This window comes from Mirounga angustirostris, unplaced genomic scaffold (assembly GCF_029215605.1).
Source record: "Mirounga angustirostris isolate CCGP_5_RB_7025 unplaced genomic scaffold, mMirAng1.0.hap1 SCAF_16, whole genome shotgun sequence".
In the NCBI taxonomy this organism is placed as follows: Eukaryota; Metazoa; Chordata; class Mammalia; order Carnivora; family Phocidae; genus Mirounga; species Mirounga angustirostris.
The window spans coordinates 35,992,471-36,008,975 of record NW_026991724.1 but is presented as its reverse complement, the minus strand read 5'-3'; the positions used below and the strand labels follow the sequence as shown (position 1 = coordinate 36,008,975).

The window sequence follows — 16,505 nt, the reverse complement described above, 5'->3', positions numbered from 1 at the left end:
ATTTGGTTAAATTAAAAAATAAAAGTTCTGCGGGTAAATGCTACCAACAGCATCACATGCAACAAGAAATTATTTGTGAAAGAAGAGTCAATCGATGCAGCAAACTTCATAGTCTGCCCAAGGTCAGCACCAGTCATGGATCTGCATGCAGCAGCAACTAAAACCCCAAGAGAAAGCCCATCTCTTTAACTAGCAGAACTGAGAAGAGGATATGATGTCGGGAGAGTATGGAGGGAATCCCCATTATTTTTTTCCCCTCTCTCGCTTAGTCACTCAAAACTCACAAGTTAGGAGGCAGAAACTGAAGAAAAGTTACCTTTCTGGCCACCAGAGGAAATGGGAAAAGGAAACCATGTTATCTGGAGAATGTGAAGGAAGTCTTGGAGAAGAGGGAGCTAAAGAAAAAGCACTAATTCTGGCTTACCACTAAGCTGTGTATTCATGAAACAGAACTAAAGAAACATGACAAAGGTGTTGAGAATGAAATTATAGTACAAGTCACTGTCCAAGTCCCTGAATGGGGCATGCCCTGGGCAAGCCTATACAGCATAGCAAAGACCATGAAGACTCAATAAACACTGGAACCACCACCCGCATAAAGTGACAAAGGTACATGCAATCTGAATCTAATTGGGTAGATTGTCTGACAAAAATAAAATGACTAACAAAACTCAACATTTTCCAGGTATTTTTAATAGGACCCAGAGTCTCACAGTGTTATATTCAAACTGTCCAGGACATAATAAAAAATTGCTCACATACAAAGAACCAGGAAATGGGATTAGTTCTGAAATGAAAAAAGAGTCAAGAGATCCCAGTCCTAACAGGACCCAGATATTGGACTTGTCAAAGACTTTAAAGATTTTTTTTTCTAAGAGAGAGAGAGAGTGTACACATGAGAGAGAGAGACTCTTAAGCAGGCTCCATGCCCAGTGTGGAGCGAAACACAGGGCTCAATCTCACAGCCCTGAGATTATGGCCTGAGCCGAAATCAAGAGTCGGACGCTTAACTGACTGAGTCACCCAGGCACCCCAGAATTGTCAAAGACTTTATTTAAGATTTTATTTATTCATTTGAGACAGAGATAGAGAGAAAGAGAGCATAAGCAGGGAGAGAGGCAGAGGGAGAAGGAGAAGCAGGCTCCCCGCCGAGCCAGGAGCCCGATGTGGGACTTGATCCCAGGATCCTGGGATCATGACCTCACCCGAAGGCAGATGCTTAACCACCTGAGCCACCCAGGTGCCCTGTCAAAGACTTTAAAGTGACGATATAAATATGCTCTGTGAGGTAAAGGCAAGGTCACAGCAGAGAAATAGAAATTATGAAAAAGAACCAAATGGAAACTTTAGAACTGAAAATGAGAAATATTTGAAATTAAAAATTCACTATATGGGTCCAAGACGAGAATGGGGATGACAGAGGAAAGTCAGCAAACTGGAAGATGACTCAGGGGAAACTATCTAATATGAGATACTGAGAAAAAAGGATTGAGGACAAATAAATACAGCCTCAGGGACCTGTGGGACAATTTCAAAAGGCTGAACATTCATGTCACGTAAGTCTCAGAAGGAGAAGAGGTAGTTACAGAAAAAAACTATTTGAAGAAGTAATTGCTAAAAACATCCCAAGTTTGGTGAAAGACAAAAATTTACAGATTCAAAAAGCTCAGAAAACACCAAACAGGCTAAAAGCAAACAAAAAAGAAGGCCTATACATATCAAAATCAAACTACTTGAAATCAGATATTTAAAGTCTTGAGATCTGACAGAGAAAAAGGATACATTTTGTAGAAGCAAATGATTTGAGTGACTGTGGATTGCTCTTCAGAAATCATCAATGCCAGGGCGCCTGGGTGGCTCAGTTGGTTAAGCGACTGCCTTCAGCTCAGGTCATGATCCCGGAGTCCTGGGATCGAGTCCTGCATTGGGCTCCCTGCTCGGCAGGGAGTCTGCTTCTCCTTCTCACCTTACCCCCTCTTGTGCTCTCTCTCTGTTTCAAATAAAATAAAATCTTAAAAAAAAAACAAAAAACATCAATGCCAAAGACAGTGCATCAAAATTTTTAAGTGCTGAAAAAGAGAACTTGTGAACATCAGAATTTTATATCCAGCAAACATATTCTTTCAGGAATGAGGCCAAAATAAGTACACACCCTGGTGAAGACTTAAGAGACTTAAGAGAATTTGTTGCATACAGACCTGCTATAAAAGAAATGCCAAAGGAAGTTCTTTAGATAAAAGAGAAAGGATACTAGGATGAATCTTGGAACTTCATGAAGGAAACAGAAATAGTAAATATCTGGATAAATATAAACCATCAAGAATGAAAAAAGAAGGGGTGCCTGGGTGGCTCAGTCATTAAGGTCTGCCTTCGGCTCAGGTCATGATCTTGGGGTCCTGGGATAGAGGCCCACATCGGGCTCCTTGCTTGGCTGGGAGCCTGCTTCTCCCTCTCCCACTACCCCTGCCTGTGTTCCCTCTCTAGCTGTCTCTGTCAAATAAATAAAATCTTAAAAAAAAAAAAAAAAGAATAAAAAAGACGATATCACTAAAAAAAGGGGCTCTGGGTTGGCTTAGTCAGTGGGGCATACAACTCTTGATCTTGGGGTTGTAAGTTCGAACCCCACATTGGGTGTAAACAAGAAGAATAAAAAAAAATTACAGCAAACAGCTTTATGATCCCAAATAAGATGACTCAGATGAAATGGACAAATTCCTTAAAAGGAACAAACTGTCCAAACACTTCTAACAAGAAATATGTAAACTGAATGGCTATATATTTATCAAAAATAATGAATTCATAATTAAAAACCTTACAAAAAAATATCCAGGCCTAGATGAATTCACGGGCAAATTATACCAAACATGTAAGGAAAAAATTATGCCAATTCTTCACAACCTCTTCCAGGAAGATGGTACACTTTTTTTTTTTTTTAAAGATTTTATTTATTTGACAGAGACAAAGAGAGCAGAGGCAGGGGCAGAGGGAGAGGGAGAAGCAGACTCCCCGCTGAGCAGGGAGCCTGATGCGGGGCTTGATCCCAGGACCCCTGGATTATGACCTGAGCCGGAGGCAGACGCCCAACCGACCGAGCCACCTAGGCACCCTAAGATGGTACACTTCTAAACTCACAAAACCAGCATTACCCTGACACCACCAAAGACACAGGGAAAATACTGATCAATATTCCTCCTGTGATACTGTGATTTATAATAAAAATATATATATTTGGTCTTTGTCTCTGTTTCTGTCTCAGAGCTCCCAAAACCCTTGGAATTTCCTGATCGGTAAGAGCAATGGGAACATCTTTTGTTATATTTGGTCTCTTGTCCTCAGTTCCTGAAAATGTTCCAGCCATAAAGTTGAAATGGGTATCCTGTTAATCATAACAAGTCCCTTTCAATGACAACTGAGTTTATGTTAATGAGGTATCTTTTGGAAACCCTCTAAAGATGGGGCTGGTTACTAGGGGAAACAACTATGAGTGGAGGGTTTAAACTTTCAGTTCCACCCCGATTTCTGGAGAGGGGAGAGCGGCAGGGCTGAAGGTTAAAGCAAGCACCAACGGCCAATGATTTAATCAACCATGCCTACATAATAAGGCCTCCATAAAAACTCAAAAGAATACAGTTTGAAGAGCTTCCAAGTTGGTGAACCAGAATGTTTCCATATGCCATCATGCCAGGCCCCATACTCCATAGGGACAGAAGCTCCTTTGTTCACGACCTCACCTGTGTCTTTTCATCTGGCTGTTGAATCTTACCCTTTATAAAATATGCTCTGTAATTAACTGGTAAGTTAAGTAAGTAAACTGGTTTCCTGAGTTCTCTAAACCTCTCTAGCAAATTAATCAAACTCAAGGAGGGGCTCATAGAAACCTGACTTATAGCCAGTTGGTCAGAAGCACAGGTGACAACCTGGACATGAGACTGGCATCTGACGTGGAGGCCAGACTTGTGGGACTAAGCCCCCAATTCTTAGAATCTGATGCCATCCCCAGGTAGACTGTGTCAGAACTGAGCTGAATCATAGGACACTCAGCTGGTGTCTGAGAACTGCTTGGTGGTATAGGGGAAAACCCCACAAGTTGTAAATAGTATCAGAATCATCAGCCAGAAAATAGATGCAAAAATCCTCAACAAAATATCAGCCAATCTAATTCAGCAACATATAAAAAGTGTAATACTTTCATATAATCACAACCAAATATGGTTTATCCTAGGAATGCAAGGCTGGTTGAAGTTTTGAAGAATCAATGTAAGTCACCATTATAAATAGACTAAAAAAGAGAAGTTACATGATCAATTTGCTAAAACAATCAACATCTATATGATGAAAATCTCAGAAAAATAGAGAACTTCTGTAACCTGGTAAAGGGCATCTATAAAAACCCAGAGCTGACACCATACTTAATGGTGAAAACCTGAATGCTTTCCCCCTCAAAATCAGTAACAAGGTAACTCTTAATCACCACCATACTGGAAGTTACAGAGTGCAGAAGTGTAGACTTTAAAGCTCCAATAATCAAGACACTGTGGTACTGACAAAAGGAGACACATAGATATCCAAGAAACAGAATAGAACCCAGAAACAGATTCTTACAAATAAAGCTATTATTATTATTTTTAACAGAGATACAAAGGCAATTCAATGGAGAAAGGATGGTCTTCAACAAATGGTGCTGGAAAAATCAGTCATCCAGAGGAAGGAAGGAAGGAAGGAAGGGAGGGAGGGAAGGAGGGAGGGAGGGAGGGAGGGAAGGAGGAACCTTGAGCTATACCTAGTACCTTATACAAAAATTAACTCAAAATGGGTCATAAACATAAGTATAAAATTATAAAAGTTTCAGAAGGCAACACAGGAACAAATCCTTAGGACTCTGGCTCAGGCAGAGAGCTCTTAGATACATCAAAGGAAAATTCATTAAAAAAAACCTTGTAATCTGACTTCATTAAAATTAATCTTTTTCTCTGTGAAAGACACTGTTGAATGAAAAGAAAAGCCACCAACTGGGAGAAAATGTTTGTAAATAACTTGCCTAAAGACTTCTTTAATCCAGAACTCAAAACTGAACGGTAAGAAAACTACCCAATCTTAAAATGGGCAGAGCAGACACTTCCCCAAAGATTTAGATATTACAAAACTGCAAGTTAAAACCTGATAATACCAAGTGCTGAGAACTATGCAGAGCAATTTCAATTCTGATAACACTCCTTGCGGAAATGCAAAAAATATAACCACTTGGGAAAATAGCTTGGTGGTTTCTTACAAAGCTACCATGTGAATCAGCAGTCTCAGGGATGGATATCCAGAAAAATGAAAAACATGTTTACACAAAACAACCTGTACAGAAATGTTTATAGCAGTTTTATCAATAATAACCAAAAAATGGAAACAGTCCAAATGTTCTTGAGCTGTTAAGAGTAAACCACACTATATCCACATAATAAAATCTGTTCAGCAATAAAAGGGATAAACTAATTGGTACATGCAATAACAAGAATCTCAAATGCATCGTACTAAATGAAAGAATTCAGATTCACAAACTGTGTGATTCTATTTATATGAAGTTTTGGAAATAGTAAAACTATAGAACAACAAAAGATCATTAGTTGCCAGGGATCTTGAAGAGGGGCGCCTGGGTGGCTCAGTCGGTTAAGCGTCTGCCTTCGGCTCAGGTCACAATCCCAGGGTCCCAGGATCAAGCCCTGCATCCAGCTCCCTGCTCCGTGGGAAGCCTGCTTCTCCCTCTGTCGGCCGCTCCCCTGTGTGCTCTCTCCCCCTTCTCTCTCTGACAAATAAATAAAAATCTAAGAAAAAAAAAAAAAAAGACTGAAGACTGGTTTCGACCGCAAAGGAATAGCATGAGATAATTTCCTTGGGCTGAGGGAACTGTTCTTGATTATGGTGGCTGTCACATGACTGTGCCTGTCAAAAAATTGTACTGTAGGTTACTTGACATGACTGAGTGTCCTGACACCACCAAGTGTCAGCAGAGACTGAGGAATGAAAATGCTCTTAACTTGCTTTTAAAAGGATAAACTGCCACAAACACTTTGGAAAGCCTTTTGGCATGTTCTGGTAAAGCTGAAAATGGTCACATCCTACAACACAAAAACTGCACTTCTAGATATATAACGAAATCATCATATATGGGCATAATGAAAATACAAACATGGTTACAGCAGCATTATTTAATATATTAAAATGTGGAAGAAGGCACCTGGGTGGCTCAGTCATTAAGCGTCTGCCTTCGGCTCACGTCATGATCCCAGGGTCCTGGGATCGAGCCCCGCATCAGGCTCCCTGCTTGGTGGGGAGCCTGCTTCTCCCTCTCCCACTCCCCCTGCTTGTGTTCCCTCTCTTGCTGTGTCTCTGTCAAATAAATAAAATCTTAAAGAAAAAAAAAAAGTGGAAGAAGGGGCGCCAGGGTGGCTCAGTCGGTTGAGTAACCGACTCTTGATTCCGGCTCTGGTCATGATCTCAGGGTTGTGGGCTCCACACTCAGTGGGCAGTCTGCCTGAGGTTCTCTCCCTCTGCCCCTCCCCACCTCAAATAAATAAACAAATCTTAAAAAAAAAAAAAGTGAAGGCAAATTAAATGTCTAAAAGGAGAATGGATGTCTACAATTGATACAAAAATTAAAATAGTATATATTTTTATAGTACATAAATATGAAGATATAAAACTAATAAGAATTATAAAACTCAAACTCACAATAGGGGATGTAGGAAAGATAATGGAAATATAGATTCCCTCTATACCTGTAATACTACATAGTTTTTACTTTTTCATTGACAATATTTAAGTGTTTAAGAAATTAAATAGTATTTCTTACATCTTGCTCTTTGAAATATTTCATGGAGAATTCTATATTCATAAATTTTTAGAAATGTTATTTCAAATATTAAATATTGGAAAGTATAACTTTTATCTTTTTAAAAGATTTATTTATTTGACAGAGAGAGAGCGCGAGAGAGAGCGCAAGTAGGGGGTGGGGCAGAGGGAAAGGGAGAAGCAGGCTCCCCACTGGGCAGAGAGACTGACATGGGGCTCAATCCCAGGACCCTGGGATCATGACCTGAGCCAAAGGCACACGCTTAACCTACTGAGCCACCCAGGCACCCCAAGAGAATGTAACTTTTAATAACTAAATCTTTAAAATTAAAAAAGCTCAAATTATACACAGTTGACATGGGAATTGGATCAAATTTTAAAAACTGTGTTAAACTAGATGGGTAAACAGATTATTTTAGAAATTTAAAGGAAAAAATGTTAAAGACCACCCCTAACAGGTGAATACTCAAAATGGGATAAACTAGTTAATGGGTGATGTTTCAGAAAAATCCACCTATAAATATATATACAAAAGAAGTTACTAGTGTTTGAGTATGCAGATGGTGTTCCAGTCCATTGTTCTCAGCAGCCTTTCCATAAAAATATAGGCATACCTTGTTTTTTTTTGCTTCTCAGATACTGCATTTTTTACCTATTCAAAGTCTGTGGCAACCCTGTGTCAAGCAAGCCTATTAGTGGCATTTTTCCCAACAGCATTTACTCATTTTGTGTCTCTGGGTCACATTTGGTAATTCTCACAATATTTCCAAACTTTGAAATTATATTTGAATTGCAACAATCTCATGATAAAACGTTATAAAACGTTAACAGATGAGGAGTTTCTCATGGATGAGCAAAGAAAGTGATTTTTTCAGATGGAAGGTACTCCTGGTGAAGATGCTGTGAAGACTGTTGAAATGACAACAGAAGATTCAGAATATTACATGAACTTAGTTGATAAAACAGCGGCAGCAGGGTTTGAGAGGATTGACTCCATTTTAAAAGAAGCTCTACTGCGGGTAAAATGCTACCAAACAGCATCTCCTGCTGCAGAGAAATCATCTGTGAAAGAAGAGTCAACTGATGCGGCAAACTTGATTATTGTCTTATTTTAAGAAACTGTCACAGCCACCCCAGCCTTCAGGAGCCACCGCCCTGATCAGTCAGCAGCCATCCACATCGAGGCAGCAAAAAGATTACATGACTTGCTGAAAGCTTAGATGCTGGTGAGCAATTTTGAGCAATAAAGCATTTTTGAATTAAGGTATGTACATTGTTTTAGACACAGTACTATTGCACACTTAATAGACTACAGTACAGTGTAAACGTAACTTTTATATGCACTGGGGAACGAAAAAATTCATTTGACTCACCTTATTGCAATATTCACTTTATTGTGGTCTGGAACTGAACTGGTAGTATTTCCAAGGTGTACCTGTACATTTGTTATATACCAAGTTTCCATACATGTGTAATTTTTATTTTTTACTTAAAAAAATTGAAATATAGTTCACATATAGTGTTCTATTAGTTTCAGGAGTACAACACAGTGAGTCAACAATTCTCTACATTCCTCAGTGCTCTCCCATGGTAAGTGTAGTCACCAAACAACATTATCACAGTATTATTGACTATATTCCCTATGCTGTACTTTTCATGCCTGTGACTTATTTATAACTCGAAGTCCATTAGTCTTAATTCCCTTTATCTATTTCACCTATCCCCTTACCCACCTCCCCTCTGGCAACCACCAGACATGTGTAGTTTTACCTTTAGATATTTTACTCAATTTTATTGCATTCTATCCAACTACTACAACTTTATCTTGAAGGGGAAGTAGCCCCACATGTTTTCACTCAAAATTGTTATGGTTCTTCTGAACACTTTCCTCTTCTATGTGAATTGTGGAATTAGCTTGCCATCTTCCCTAGAAAGTCCTCCTGAGATTTGGACTGGAATTACTTTAAATTGTTAAATTAGAGAACAATGAACATTTTTGTCATATTGAATCTTCCCATCCATGAAAATGATCTCTCTCTCTCTCTCCCTATTTCTTTATGGCTTTCTTTTATGCATTTCAATATAATTTTAAAATTTGCTTCTTGGTACCTTCTGATTTGTTCTTATTGTAAATAGTGCCTTTTTAAAAATCTTTTTATTAAAGATTTTTATTAATTTATTTTAGAGAGAGAGAGTGAGAAGGAGCATGAGAGGGGAGAGGTCAGAGGGTGAAGCAGACTCCCTGCTAAGCGGGGAGCCCGATGCAGGACTCGATCCTGGGACTCTGGGATCATGACCTGAGCTGAAGGCAGTTCCTTCACCAACTGAGCCACCCAGGCGCCCTGTAAATAGTGCTTTAAAAAGTTTTATTTTCCAACTGCTTCTGGCTGTAGTATAAAGAAAAGCAACTGATTTTTACAATTGATGAACTTTTTTTCTTTCTCTCATTTTGTTGCACTGACCAGGATTTCAGAACACCACCAAATAAAACACTGACAACAGACATCTTTGACTTGTCTTGAGCTTAAAGGAAATGCTTTTAAGGTTTCACCATTAATTACAACGTTTGATTTAGGGTTTTAGTAGATACTCTTCATCGTGATTGAAATGCATTCTCCTATGTTGGAATTACTGAGAGATTTTTATCAGTAGTTTTTAAGTTTCATGTAGTATTTTTTCTGCATCTAATGCTATATCAGGATTTCTCCTTTAATCTGTTAATATGGGAAACTACATTATTCAATTTTCTTATCTTAAACTAAGAATTTCTAGGTCATGATTTCTAAAAAAAACTTTACTAGGTTTAGTTTGTTATTGCTTAGTTTTTTGGGTCTGCCCCCCACACCCCACCATTTTACAAATAATCCTGGTTTATAACTCTCCATGCTGTTTAGTTCTGATAGAATAGGCTGGGAAGTGTTCTTTTTTCCTTCAATTTTCTGAAACCATTTATATAACATGTTCCTTGAGTACCTGGTAAAAATCCAATCTGACCAACTTTTCTGTTTACATATTTTAGGTACAAAATCAATTTTGTTAATTGGTAAGATTTATTCAGGTTTTCTATTTCTCTGATTTAGTTTTTGTAAATTTTATATACATGTATGTAAATATGTATGTATACACATACATATTTCAGGAAATTGTCTGTTTAGACTGTTTATAAATATATCAGCAAAGAACTACTCTTAGTATTCTCTTATAGTCTAAAACAGTTTGATTATGGAATATTTCAAATGTGCAAATGCAGACAAAACAGTATCATAAACCCTTGTCCTCATCCCCTAGCTTTACCAGTTATTAACTCAGCCAGTCTTGAACCATATACATCCCACATACTGAGACAAATCCCAGAGAGAATTTACATGTCAACAGTTCTATGTGTATTGCCAAAGACCACTTAAAATATGATCAGTTCTATTACCAAACCAACAAATAATTTCTTATCAAATACCAGTGTTCAGACTTCTGTCTTGTACTGTTTCCTACGTTTATACTTTGAATCCGCATGTTCATTTGACTTCACATTTCTTTTAATATATGATTCACTGCTGCTTTTTTCCCTTTGTCATTTATTTATTGAAGAAACCCTCAGGTTTCTTTTTTTCTCTTTTGTTCAGGTTTTCTTCATAGTTTGTCTTAGAAGAGTTTTTAAATCTCTACTATAGTTGATTCATGACCTTTTCCATTTTTTTTTTTTTTTAAAGATGAGAGAGACAGAGAGAGAGAGAGAGAGAGAAAGAGAGCATGAGCAGGGGGAGGGGGCAGAGGGAGAGTGAGAAGCAGATTCCCCACTGAGCAGAGAGCCCAACGTGGGGCTCGATCCCAGGACCCTGAGATCGTAACGTGAGCTGAAGGCAGCCACTTAACCAACTGAACCACCGAGGCGCCCCCATGACCTTTTCCATTTCTAAATATTATTTAGGTCTCTTTGGCTAAATAAATCTTGGCAGAGGTATACCTATAGTTATCTTTTACAGAGGGCCAGCTTTTGGCTTTGTTGATTCTTTTTTAAAATATCATTTATTTCTGCTTTCATTATTACCCTTTCTTTGGACTTCTTTGGTCATTCTTTTAACTTCTTGAGTTGAAACTTCTCATTAAATTTAAATCTTTTTCTTCTTCTAAAAGAAGCATTTATGAAAACTCCCTTATCATACTTTTAGCTGCATCCCACACATTTTGATATGTATTTTCAATTTTATTCAGTTTTAAGTGTGTTTAAATTTCCATCTTGATGTCTTCTGTGACCTATTAATTACTAAGTGGTATATTATTAAATTACCAAACATATGGGTTATCTTTTGGTTGCTGGTTCCTGATTTAATTGTATTTCTGTCAGAGGATGCTCTGCATAATACCAAGCACTGTTATATATTTTAGACTTCTGTTTTTAGTCTAGCATATGGATCAGATTTTATAAATGTTTCATGCATGCTTGTAGAGAATGCATGCATATTTTCTGGATGTTAGGAGTAAGATACCATGTCTCATCAGGCATGCTGTGTTGTTTAAATCTGATCCTTACTACTTTTTCTGTATGCCTGATTGAGAGGTGAAATTAATTACCCACTATAATTGTGGATCTGTCAATTTTCCTCAGCAACTGTCAATTCATATTTTGTATATTGAGGCCATATTAATACGTAAAATTGAAAACTGTATCTTCCTTGTGAATTGGTGACTTTTTTAAAAAAAAATATTTTATTTATTTGACAGAGGGATAGAGAGCACAAGCTGGGGGAGCAGCAGGCAGAGGGCAAGGGAGAAGCAGCCTTCCCGCTGAGCAGGGAGCACAACATGGGGCTCTATCCCAGGACCCTGGGATCATGACCTGAGCCGAAGGCAGACGCTTAACCACTGAGCCACCCAGGTGCCCTAGACATTCTTGATTTCTATTTTAATTGCTGTATCAGATCTCTTTTGATATTTGTCTATTATTTCTTTCCTGTTTTATTTTTAAAATTTCCCATAGTTATCCTAAAACAGAATATACTTGGATTTTAATTGTAGCATTTGGTCCATTTATTATTTTTGCCCAGAAATATCTTAATTTTGCCCACATTCTAAAATGATAGTTGAGTACTGAATTTTAGATTGGCAGTTATTTTTTTTCTTAGCACTTTGAAGACATTACTGCTCTATTGTCTTCTAGCTTCTATTTTGCTATTAATGATTCTCATAGCTCTCTTTTTTCTCTAGGTGTTTTAAAGATTTTCTCATTGTCTGTCGTGGCCAATGTAGCGAGGTGTCAATATAAACTTTTTTCTTGCTTTGGGAATCACTTCGTGTCAATGTTTTTTGTCAGCCTGAACATTTTCTTGCTAAACTGCCACTACCCCTCCCTGACCCCCAGAGCTACATTCTGGGTGATTTTCTCAGATCTATCCTTTAATAACTATACCTTTTATTTAAGGAAGTTCTACTTGGTTATTTTTAAAGTGTACCCATTCTTTCTTTCTCGTCTTTTTGATTCTTTCTCGTAAGATAATTAAAACACTTCTTAGGCATCTAAGAAACTTCTTGCTGTTATGTTTGCTAATTCACTCATGATGGGTTGTTTGCTTATGTTTTCTAATTTTGGATTGTGAGCTTACCTTCAGCAGTGTTTTACTGATGGCAATCCTATAGCCTCTCTGGTTATTCTGAAGATTTATTTATTTGTGATAGGGAGCGACAGAGCACAAGCAGGGGGAGTGGCAGAGGGAGAGTGAGAAGCAGGCTCCCCCACTGAGCTATGAGCCCGATTCAGGACTCGATCCCAGGACCCTGGGATCATGACCTGAGCTGAAGGCAGACGCTTAACCAACTGAGCCACCCAGGTATCCCTCTGTGGTTATTCTGTATTGATTTTTGCCAGATGTCTAAAAAGATTTTTGAGGCCAGGATCATTTTGTAAACTTTTAGACTAAGTGGTTCCTGGATTGGGCATGGAATGTAAATTACATACATCCCAAACTCTAATAAGAACAGGTTTCTAGGTAAAAGTTTTAGGGGAGACCCCAGCCTTATCCTAAGACTGAGCCCAGAAAGATAAGCTTCTTCATTGTCAACCTGTGTTAGTGGAAGAGGTTTCTAATCTACCATTTCATATCGATTATATTTCCCTTTAAGGGTTCCAGTTTTATGTGAGGGATCTCACAAAGGTCACACAAACCCCAGGCCTTTTCTGTCTCACTGTGGTTAGTAACACCAAGCTCCTGGCAGGTCTACCGGTGAGCAGTTGGAGGGTACTGAAATAAGCAAGAGGCATTTATACCATCACAATTTCAGTTTTCAGTTTATTGCTCTGGTTTATAGTTCTCTCTCTTCATTTCTAGTCCATAAGAATTACCTTCTTCTTCTTTTTTTTTTTTTTTAGAAATCTTACCTATACTTTTAAAAGGGTAAATGTTATATATTACCCAATGTTTCCAGGTGTTTTGTAACAGTCAGGTTTTCACATTATCTAATCTATCTTATTACCATAATTCTAAATTTGATTTTCATAATTCTTTAATGGTTTGTTCTCTTATCCTCACTTTCTCTTTTCACATATATCCACATTAAATATAATTTTCACTGTGAATATTCCTAGAAGTATAAATTAAAAGCAAAAAGCAAAAGTAGTCAGCAACCAATCTCAATCTGTCAGAGTTATTTAAAAACATCCTTCCCTGCAGTACTTTCCAATAAAAGCTTTACATCATTAGCGGAGGACGGCATGGAATGAACACAGAAGCAAGACTCGCTCTATTTGTGTTTTGGTTTTGACAGTGCCATGACCAACTCTGAGAACTCTGACAAGACACTTCAACCTCTTGTGGTCTATTTTTCCTCCTCAGAGTTTTTTATGAATCGATAATCATATGGATCAGTACTTGCACCCTCAATTTAGGAATACACAGATTTTAAGAATCTAAATATTTCTGTGATATTCCTGAAACTATGTTGCAGTTACTTAACTATAACAATGCTGAGATCTTAGATGGCCAAACCTGACTGAAATAAAATTAATTTTTAAAAAGTTGCAATATCAGTTTATATAACAGCAAGTATCTGCATCAATCAAAACAATACATTCTGCTAATCAATTATGTTCTTCTCTAAAGTGACTCAAAAATGATAATACCTTGGCTTTTGGAGTAGCCTTAATTGTCCATATGCAATCAACTGCTTGGCCAGGTTTTGTTTTTTCTTCTTGTTCTACCTGACTAGAACGCACTATTCCATCAGCTCCCGAGAGCTCAAACTGGCAATCTAGAAAGAATAGATGAATGATGTTCAAAGGAAAATAAGATTGATCAAAATGCTATGAGGAAAAAGAGGTGATATACTAAACCTGGGATGGGATTTAAAATACCTCCTAGGTAAGTAAAGTCTGGATCTGTAATAGAAAAAAGAAGAAAGTAATTGGCATTGAGATAGTTTAGAGTTATATTAAGGTTTCATGTCTTAAGTTATGTCTAATCCTTCATTTAATAGCAAAGGAAGAGAAAGCTTTCATTGGTGTAGACTACAGAGCACTGTTTTTTTCCCCCCCCGGGCATGTTTAGGTGCTTATTTATAGGAACAATGTTTTTTAAAACGGTAATGTTTATACTACTGATCCCATCATGAATAACTTATTTATGCCACCTGAAAACTTGAAACCCTCTGTCAATAGCAATAGCTAGTCCATTAATGGATGGATGAATAAACATAACGTAGTATACACAACACAGTGGAATATTATTCAGCCTAACAAAGAAATAAAATTCTGATATATGCTACACAACATGGATAAACCCTGAAACATTACACTAAGTGAAATAAACCAGACACTAAAGGACAAATACTAACACTGTATGATTCCATTTATTGAGCTTCCTAGATTAGTCAAATTCATACAGACAGTAGGTATCAGAAGCTGGAGGAAAGGGGGAATGGGCAGTTAGTATTTAATGGACACAGGGTTTCAGCTTGTGTTAACAAAAAAGTTCTAGAAATGGATGGTGGTGACGATTACACAACATTGTAAATGTACTTAACATGCACTCGTACACTTAAAAAGGATTAAAATGGTGAATTTTATGTTATTTGTAATTCACCACACACACACACAAAGTAGTAGCTAGTAAGTGGTGTTTTCAAAGTGGCAGGGAAAAAATGACCAGGTGATATACAGGATATTCTGTCCGGTGAAGTAGTTCATAGAAGACCAAGAACTAATAGTTCATATCAAAATAACTGATTTCAGTAAATTGGTCAGGTATTTGATTTTTATGAACTAAATCAATTAACTGAAATAATGATACTTTAGTGTCAAAAAGATGTTAAAGACCCTTATATATGAATCAGATCTTTGTAAACTAGTTTGACTATCTGAAAGAAAAAAAGACATCAAAAACAATGCTCTTAATTGAATACTTTTTTTTAAGTATTAAAAATCAGGCTTTTTAATAAAGATTCTTACTTGAAGAAAAGTAGCTCTTTTTCTATTAGTTTATCATGAGAGCAATTTTATACAGATTATGGTTAAAATATAGACAGATTATAATAAAACACTTATGATTTCTAGACTATATTAACTTACATTTGCATTTTATAGTACTTCAGAGTTTCTACATACATTATGCTTAGTATCATGCTAATTAGAGCAATATCAGGAAAACTATGTAATATTCCGCCTTGAAGATGAGGAAACTGAATGAGAGACGTTATGATTTTCTTAGGCCATATTTACAATGGCAAAGCCAGGACCAGACTGCAATTCTCCAGACAATTTTTCTTACCCTACCATACTGCTCTTATAATGTGGGTGAGGATTCCACAGTTTTACCACTAAAAAAAGAAAATCAAAATAAATAGGTAATGCATAATTGGCTAATTATGGCTGTGTCTAGTTATTTCAAGTCATACTTATAAAATAAATTTTGTCTAGGGATCAGTAAATCTAGAAGAAGACTACTACTAATAATGAGAAGATAGTATATTTTAAAGATTTTAGTTATTTATTTATTTTAGAGAGAGAGAGTGAGTGCACACATGTGTGCCTGAGGCAGGCAGGTGGAGGGAACAGAGGGAGAGAGAACCTGAAGCCGACTCCATGCTGAGCGTGGAGACCCATGTGGGGCTGGATCTCACAATCTAGATCATGACCTGAGCAGGAATCAAAGAGTCGGACACTTAACTGACTGAGCCACCCAGGAGCCCCAAGAAATTAGTATATTTTAAATTAAATTCTCTAAATTTCTGGTGCTATCTGTTGAAAATAGAGGACTCTTAATGGATTGCTACTTCCTGGAAGTAACTGCGACAATTCTGGAAATTTTAATGCAATGACAACATTCTAGAACTATAGTCTACACACGAAGGAATTCTGATTCATTGGCAGGTAGCTCCTATGACTTTACTCCACTGCTGTTTAATTAAATATGTCTTTGACATTTCTCTACAAAAGAGCTGAAATGTTGTCCCCTTTCGGCAAGGTTGGATTTAGTTTATTAAGTTAAAAGAGGCAAGTCTCTGTGATGTATTCTTAATTAAGCTAAAAAATTCCCCCCTACTTTTTTTAATATGATAACTATGCAGAAAGTATCTGGAATTAAAAACAATTTTAACAAGAATTGAACATCCAGTTAAATACAATAAACTGTGTATTGAAATAGGTTTTGCAGGCTATTTAAAGATTCTGAGATATTTTAAAT

At 37.2% G+C, this 16,505-nt stretch overlaps 1 protein-coding gene across 3 annotated transcripts in view; it reads right to left on the bottom strand.

Annotated features, from left to right (window-relative positions):
- Positions 1-16,505, bottom strand: part of NETO2 (neuropilin and tolloid like 2) — a 60,917-nt gene that overhangs the window by 27,044 nt on the left and 17,368 nt on the right. For 2 of the 3 annotated variants that reach the window (XM_045891164.3, XM_064581935.1), the window contains 2 exons: positions 14,159-14,203; positions 13,949-14,076 (listed from right to left, as the gene is read on the bottom strand). In XM_045891164.3, coding sequence (XP_045747120.1) covers positions 13,949-14,076; positions 14,159-14,203 — 173 coding nt within the window. The remainder of the gene's footprint in view (positions 1-13,948; positions 14,077-14,158; positions 14,204-16,505) is intronic. The other variant, XM_045891165.3, reaches the window with a different exon arrangement.